Below are 8,520 nucleotides of genomic sequence, written 5' to 3' on the forward strand. Positions count from 1 at the left end.
CGGCAAACTGTAGGTGGTGTCTGGCAAAGGGGGAATTGCTAATGGCTGCCACCTGTATGACCCTAGTTATGAAAAGAGATGGGTGAAAAGCATGCATTGACATGCTCATAGGCTTGAAGGAGTGTTTATTTATCGTTGTATTTGTCAGAGTGGTGCAACTAAGTATTTTGAATAAAAAAAAGTTTTTGTGGGGTCCGCTTTAATGAGAGTCTGAAGCAAAATTAATTTTCTATTTTTAATGTCCACATATGTTAAGCATTATCACCAGAGCTGATTTGCTACAACAGGGCGGCAGAATGAGGTTTCATCACCCCGCAATCCCTGGGGCAAAAGTCTCCACTCATTTCATGGAGGAGGCAGAGCTTTGCGCTGTAGCTTTGCCTCCAGTCGCGTCAATCTCCGCAGATCGCTGCCTTCCCATGCCCCTCTCAGTGAAAGAAGACTGAGAGGGGCGGGGAGAGATTGCAATCTGCGGAGATTGACTCCAGTAGAGGCAGAGCTACAGCACAAAGCTCTGCCTCCCCCGGGCAGCAAAATCCACGACATGGAAAGTCGAGGAATTTTGCCCCGGGATTTTTGGGTGATAAAACCTCGTTCTGCTGCGCTGTTGTGATTAATCAGCTCTGGTGTTAATGCTTAACATATGTGGACATTAAAAAAATTGAAAATTAGGTTGCTCGGCGCTGGGTGATGAGAGAGTGTGGAGGAGCTTGACGCGCCGGTACCGGGAAATACGGAGGGGATGGCAGCGGCCGCTCCTATAGCGGCTCCCTCCGCGCCCCCTCCTCCTCCTCCCCCGCCGCCCGGCTCGGGGAGGCTTCCGGGCCGCGTACTGGAGCTGGTCTTCTCCTACCTGGACCTGTGCGACCTCCGCAGCTGCGGCCTGGTGTGCAAGCACTGGCACCGCACTCTGCACGGGGATGAGAACAGCGAGGTGTGGAGGAGCCTGTGCCTGAGGAGCGTCAGTGAGGAGGCGCTGCGTACTGACGTGCTCTACAACCTGCCCACCTATAAGGCCAAGGTCCGAGCCTTCCAGCATGGATTCAGCTCCAGTGACTGCTCTAGGAATGTGTATATTAAAAAGAATGGCTTCACTCTTCGTCGGAATCCAATTGCTCAGAGTACTGATGGGGCACGCACCAAAATTGGCTTCAGTGAAGGGCGCCATGCCTGGGAAGTGTGGTGGGAGGGGCCACTTGGCACTGTGGCGGTTATTGGCATTGCAACAAAAAGGGCTCCTATGCAGTGCCAGGGATACGTGGCACTGCTTGGAAGTGATGATCAGAGTTGGGGCTGGAACCTAGTTGACAATAATCTCTTGCATAATGGAGAGGTCAATGGAAGCTTTCCACAGTGCAATAATGCACCTAAGTACCAGATAGGTGAACGGATCCGCGTCGTCTTGGACATGGAAGACAAGACCTTGGCTTTTGAACGTGGATATGAATTTTTAGGGGTGGCTTTTAGGGGACTTCCAAAGACTTGTCTATACCCAGCAGTGTCCGCAGTGTATGGAAACACAGAAGTGACTTTGGTCTATCTAGGCAAACCTCTGGATGGATGATCTTGCTCATACAGATGTCAGTGGCCGGGCAGAGAAGATGTGCATGCAAGGGAGCAGAAAGCATGACCCAGTCCGTGGGTGCCCACAAGACAGAAGTGATCACGAGATCTCGTTCCTCATCTCAAGGCATGGAAGGGTCTCCACAGAACACGACTGCTGAGCGAGCGCCTGTGGGTTGTTGCTTTGTGTATGGAGAATAAGGGTCCTCTTTTATTTTATTTACCCTCAGCTGTTGATCGTTGTTTGTACTTGTGTTGGTTTGGTGGTCGTGGGGTCAATTTGGATGCAGTGTCTAGGGGAGCTTTATTCTTCCCTTCCTGCTCTCCATCTCTAGACAGAAATGCATTGTCTGGAGCATGTTTTAAACTTTAACACCCCCAGCATTAACTAGGCTGGGCCTGTATTTTATTATTTTTTTTAACATATTTAAAATGGTGTCTGCATGATGCCTTTATCATTTTTTTTTTCATTTTTTAATACTCTTGTGCTTGAGTCTGGTCAGAAAGTACTAGTCTGCCTCTAACTTCTAATCCTTCTTATCTGCTGGCTCGGGTCAAGCTTTCTTAAAGGGAAATAATCATGAAATTTTAAAATGGGGAATCTGTGCATCTTTTTTATGCGCGTGTGTTTTGTGGGTATTTTATTTAGAGGGGTGGGTGGTATGTGTTCTCATCCAGTTAGTAAAGTGTATATAAAGAAATGTATGCTATTTTACAAGTTTTGTTTCAGGAAGTAATCCTAATTTAAACTCTCTCTATAGGTCTCCCTTATAAAAGTGAATTGTGTTATCTCGGACTGTTTTGGTTTATTATGCTGTATGTAAAATACAGCTGTGGACAAGATAATAGGTTTCCACTATTGTTCCTCAGTGGAAATCTATAACCAGTGTGTGAGTTGTACAATAGATCAGGGCTAGAGAAATCCCAGGAGCCTCTCTCTCATCCCCCCCCCCAACTTTGTGGCTACAGAGCTGCATGTGCCCTGCTTGCTGGATGCAGTGCCCTTCACATTCTCAGGAATCTTGAGGCACATCTTGCTGGGTTGAGCAGTGCAAGTGGATAAGAAGGGCAGTGGCCGCCAAGGGTGAAAGGCGGGCTTTATTTAATTTATTAAGCTGTAAGTAATACCTGTAAGTAATGCCTCTCCCCTCTGGGAGATATTAGTACACCATACTGCTTTCTTCCCAGATATGAAATGCTGAATTTTTATACAATATACCCAATTTCAGAACTATTGCATTGAAGTTATTGGACCATGTAGCACAAACAGACACTGTAAAATTAAAAAGTCTTTAAATACGTAAAAAAAAAAAAAAAAATATTGAAAATTAATTTGGCTTCAGATCTCTTTAACTTCTGGTACCCTGCATTGAAAATGTAAAGTCAAAATTTCATAGGTGGAAAATATTTAGTATATCCAGCTGACTTTTTGACGTACTGTAATTTGGTTGCAGAGAATTACCTAAATTAATGGTTAGCAAAAGTATTAGATAAGTAATTACCAACTTTTTGAAGGTAGAAACATTTGCAAGGCATTTGCTAGTAGTGATTTTGTGAATTGCCATGTAATGTTCGCAATTCTGATACTGATCATTATTATTGTTTTCTGGGCAATCTTGTTTTCACATAATATTTGTTTAATTTTCACAAGTTACACACAATTACGTTAATGGAATCCACACATTTTTGGTTAACTTGCAAAAGTATGTTCACGGTAAGCATCCTACATATCTATTGTGTAGCGATGAGCAAATATGGTCATTTCTTTTGTGTCATAATTTTCACAAAAATTCCATATTTTAGCACATTTTGTGGAAGTACATGGCCATGAGAAAACACATGTTGTCTAATACATTGCAGTGTATGCACATGTGTAAGTAAGTTCTCATTTTCCCCAAAATATGTATCTTCTGAAAACCCACTGTATCTTTGCAAAAATACTCATCATTGCAAAATTACACATTCTAATTATGATTACATGCAAAATAATAATAATTATTTAGTATTTATATAGTGCTGACATCTTCTGCAGCGATGTACAGAGTATATTGTCTTGTCACTTACAGTGCTGCACATAATTATTGATACCCCTGGCAAATTTTGACATAAAATTACTTTTATTCAATCAGCAAGTAATTTTTTGACGGGAAATGACGTAGGTGTCTCCCAAAAGATAATAGGACGATGTACAAGAGGCATTATTGTGGAAAAACAAATTCAGCTTTTATTTATATTTGAGCAAAAAGTGTCCAGTACAAAATTATTCATACCCTTTACAAACTGTCACAGTCTGTGGGAAAATCCAAAGTTCTATACCATTCCAAACAGTCCAAACTGCTCTATAGCATTCTTATTACCCTGATTGATTGGGAACAGCTGTTTTAAACAACTGAACAGGTGTAAAACAGCAGCTCTCTGCAGTTGGTTTGTGGGACAGTCATGGCTAAGACAAAGGAGCTCAGTGAGGAGGACCTGTGGCGGCATATTGTGGCTACAAGGCCATTTCTAAATGTTTTCAAGTTCCAGTGGCTACAATGCAAAGTATTATTAAAAAAATACAAGATGTTCTGCACTGTGGAAAATCACAGAGGACGTGGTTGGAAGCCAAAAGTGACACCTGTGCTGGCCAGGAGAAAAGTGAGAGAAGTGAAAAAGGATCCAAGGATCACCACCAAGGCCATCCTGGTGAATCTGGTTCCATGGATGCAGACCAAGGAGGACGCCACTTCTCCAGATAAGGCACACAAAAGTTTGCTTGGCCTTTGCAAATTCTCATCTGGACAAAGAAGAAGACTTCTGGTCTTCTGTGTTATGGTGAGATGAAACAAAAATTGAGTTGTTTGGTCACGATGATGTTTCCTTCATTTGGCATAAAAAAGGAGAATCCTTCAACCCAAAGAACACAATTCTCACTTTCAAACATGGCGGTGGGAAACATGGCGGTGTTTTTCAGCCAATGGACCAGAGAACCTAATCACAACAAACTGCACCATGAAGAACGAGTAATACATGAGGATTCTAAACGACAACATCAGGCAGGCTGCAGAGAAACTTGGCCTTGGGCACCAGTGGACATTTCAGCATGACAATGACCCAAAACACACAGCAAAAGTGGTGAAGAAATGGTTAGCAGACAACAACATCATTAACGTTAAGTCCTGACTTAAATCCAACTGATAATCTGTTGGGGGTGCTAAAGATCAGGATGATGGCAAGAAGACCCTCCAACCTGAAAGATTTGGAAATCATTGATAAACATGAATGGACAAAAATACCACTGTGGAGACATGGAAAACGCTGGTCTGCAATTATGGGAAGTGTTTGATTGCTGTAATAGCCAATAAAGGCTTTTCTTTTGATTATTGAGAAGGGTATGAATAATTTTGGACTGGACACTATTTGCTCAAATGTAAATAAAAACTGAGAAATGTTTCTTTCCCACAATAATGCCTCTTGTTCATTGGCTTCAATTCACTAAACGTATCACCTGTCTTTAATAATGTTTCTAGAGCCATCACCATGGTGATAAGGCATGTAGTATTCAGGAAACATTTTACCTCAGGCAAACATAAAGTTTACTATTCTGTCCTTAAGTTAACTCTTCAAGCCTTAAAATAACTCACAAACACAGACCGAAAAAAGGAAGGTACCAGGGAATAAAAAGTACAAACACAATTGTCAATTTGACATGCCCTATGGGTACTCGATCAGGTATTATACACCTATTTATATCATTTATAATACATTATTAAAAACACCATTTCATATTGATGTTTTCGTACAGTGAACTCCGCTCACACGCGGAGATGGAGTGGGCTGTGCCGTCCATGACGCGCCCGCTCGCGTGACACTCGGAAGTATGGCGGAGGAAGTGACGTAAGTGTGATGCAGACTCCGCCCCCCTGTGATGCGAGTGGAGTGCAGACAGCGTCCACCACATATACCGGGCGCTGTGGGGACATCTGAGAGCTCCCTGTCATGTCGTATCCTGACATGAGGTGAGCGAACCTGGGGATATGGTTTTCTTGAATCTATGTTTTATATTCTCACATATACGTGATTGGGGCATGTTTTACATTGATGGGCGTGGCATACTGGGGCAATTTCCTCCTCTTCCTGCCTCTCTAGTATAAATATGGCTGCCGAACGCGGCTCACACAGCTCTAACAGGGGCTTTGACATATGGGGGGCATTTTGTTATTTTAATTCTGTGGTGATGTGTATGATGTATAGCACTTATGTAACATATGTATAGCACCATCTGAAGAAGCCTTTTTGGTGAAATGTGATCTCATTAGGGTCTTTATGTACAGCACTATGCACATTTTATAGCACTTTTTGTAAATAGCCTCCCTTATTGGGGTATGTATAGGATCAATACCATTGAGGTGTTTGCTGAGGTGATTTATAACATCACACTACGCGACCACGCTCAGGTCTGTACCACCCTTGGCAGTGAACGTTGTAGTCTAGCCGTGGGATAGCTACACTCCACTTATACATTGTCCTAAGTGGAGGGGGATCAGCCAGGACCCCCATAGTACACGACTACTATATCTAATTAGAAAGTTCACTGTACAAAAACATCAATATGAAATGGTGTTTTTAATAATTTATTATAAATGCTATAGATAGGTGTATAATACCTGATCGAGTACCCATAGGGCATGTCAAATTGACAATTGTGTTTGTACCTTAAAATAACTCCAGAATTCTAAAATTAAAGACAGGCTGTTAATTAACTGTGTGTGAAAATAACTACAGAGGAGGTAACTTAACTACAGAGGAGGTAAATTAACTACAGAGGAGGTAACTTAAGGAATGAAGAGATAAGATAACTCTCTCACTGTGCCGTGGTAAGTTTTCTCTTGCTTTATTATCTCCAGCATGATCTTAGTGAATTGAGGCCATTGTCTTATCTTTTGGGAGACACTTATGTAATTCCCCGTCAAAAAATTACTTGCTGGTTGAATAGAAGTAACTTTAAGTCAAAATTTGCCAGGGGTATTAATAATTATCGGCAGCACTGTAACTGTCTCTTAGAGGGGCTCACAATCTTATCCGTTCCATAGTCATATATCTATAGTCATATATCTATGTATGTATTGTTTAGTGTATGCATATATAGTCTAGGGCCAATTTTAGGCAGAAGCCATTTAACTTATCTGTATGTTTTTGGTATGTAGTAGGAAACCGGAGTGTCTGCCCAGAGGAAACCCGGGCAGGCTCGGGGAGAACATACAAAATCTGTGCAGATAGTGCCCTGGCTGAGATTCAAACCCCCAACACATTGCTGCAAGGCAAACATGCTAACCACTACACTACCAAGCTGCCAAACGTAGGTTGAAAAATCACTTTACGACTTTGCACCATGATTTAGAATTTTATTGCACAACTACTACTATGCAAAATTCAACGCCTCACTAGCTTTCACCTACAGTCATAATTAACTATAACACCATAGCTTGGGTAGTGAAGGTGACATCAGACACGTGCTGCTGAGTTTGTCCTGAATACATCAAGAAATAAGCACCTCTCTCTCATTAGCAATGACAGCCTTCTTATTGAGCAAAAGTGACAACACAAACAGTGCGCTACAACACCATGCTTAAAATGCCTGTTATGTGTGACCTTTTTTATGTTGGGATGAATTTAAGACCAGCAATCCTTCTGAATGCTAGAGTTGGGCCGAACCTCCGATTTTAGGTTCGCGAACCGGGTTCGCGAACTTTCGCGGAACGTTCGGTTCGCGTTAAAGTTCGCGAACCGCAACAGACTTCAATGGGGATGCGAACTTTGAAAAAAAAAATAATTATGCTGGCCACAAAAGTGATGGAAAAGATGTTTCAAGGGGTCTAACACCTGGAGGGGGGCATGGCGGAGTGGGATACACGCCAAAAGTCCCCGGGAAAAATCTGGATTTGACGCAAAGCAGCGTTTTAAGGGCAGAAATCACATTGAATGCTAAATGACAGGCCTAAAGTGCTTTAAAACATCTTGCATGTGTATACATCAATCAGGTAGTGTAATTAAGGTACTGCTTCACACTGACACACCAAACTCACCGTGTAACGCACCGCAAACAGCTGTTTGTACTAGTGACGGCCGTGCTGGACTGGTGCGCACCATGGCGAGAGTGCAGGTTTTGGTGGCTTTACAGCCCATATGGTCGGCCTGGCTGATGTAGCTGAATGACAGAACAGTGACTGTCCAGCTGATCAAATTTGGTCTGACCACAATGAAGCAACGACCTTATTATCTTTTGTGTGCCCCCCGAGACACTCATCTAGGCGCCGGTCATTGCTTCATTGTGATACGCAAGCCCCTTCACCACGGCAAGGTAATGATCACGAAGGGGAATGGGCTCATGTACATGCCTTTTCTTTTGTTGTTGCAGCTGCCCTCAGTGCAGCCAGAAAAATTAGGCAGTCATGTACACGCACCATAAAAATTATTACAGCGGCCACTGCTAGCAGCGGCCTAAAAAATTCAGCAATCCGCCTGGAGTCCCGGACCCTGTTGGTGGTGGCGGAGAAGGTAGTGAAGCGGCCTGCAGGCAGACATGCTGTGTGGAGGGACTGGGAGCGACTTAGTCTTTTTGGGGCAGGCCAGGCAGCCAGTCACACGGCGTGCAGGCAGAGATGCTGTGTGTGCGGGGACTGACTTAGTCTTGGGGCGGGCAGCAGCCCTCCGGGATCCATGCCTCATTCATTTTGATAAAGGTGAGGTACTTAACACTTTTGTGACTTAGGCGACTTCTCTTCTCTGTGACAATGCCTCCAGCTGCGCTGAAGGTCCTTTCTGAGAGGACGCTTGCGGCAGGGCAGGAGAGAAGTTGGATGGCAAATTGGGACAGCTCTGGCCACAGGTCAAGCCTGCGCACCCAGTAGTTCAAGGGTTCCTCATCGCTGTTCACAGCAGTGTCTACATCCACACTTAAGGCCAGGTAGTCGGCTA

General features: G+C 43.5%; 1 protein-coding gene across 1 annotated transcript; it reads left to right on the forward strand.

Moving 5' to 3' along the window:
* Positions 1-695: 695 nt before the first annotated feature.
* LOC137531788 (F-box/SPRY domain-containing protein 1-like) lies at positions 696-1,913 on the forward strand. The gene has a single exon (XM_068251748.1). It carries the CDS (start codon positions 743-745, stop codon positions 1,562-1,564), a length of 822 nt encoding a protein of 273 aa, XP_068107849.1. The 5' UTR covers positions 696-742; the 3' UTR covers positions 1,565-1,913.
* The last annotated feature ends 6,607 nt before the right edge of the window (positions 1,914-8,520 follow it).

Source organism: Hyperolius riggenbachi, chromosome 9 (genome assembly GCF_040937935.1).
Source record: "Hyperolius riggenbachi isolate aHypRig1 chromosome 9, aHypRig1.pri, whole genome shotgun sequence".
NCBI classification, from domain to species: Eukaryota; Metazoa; Chordata; class Amphibia; order Anura; family Hyperoliidae; genus Hyperolius; species Hyperolius riggenbachi.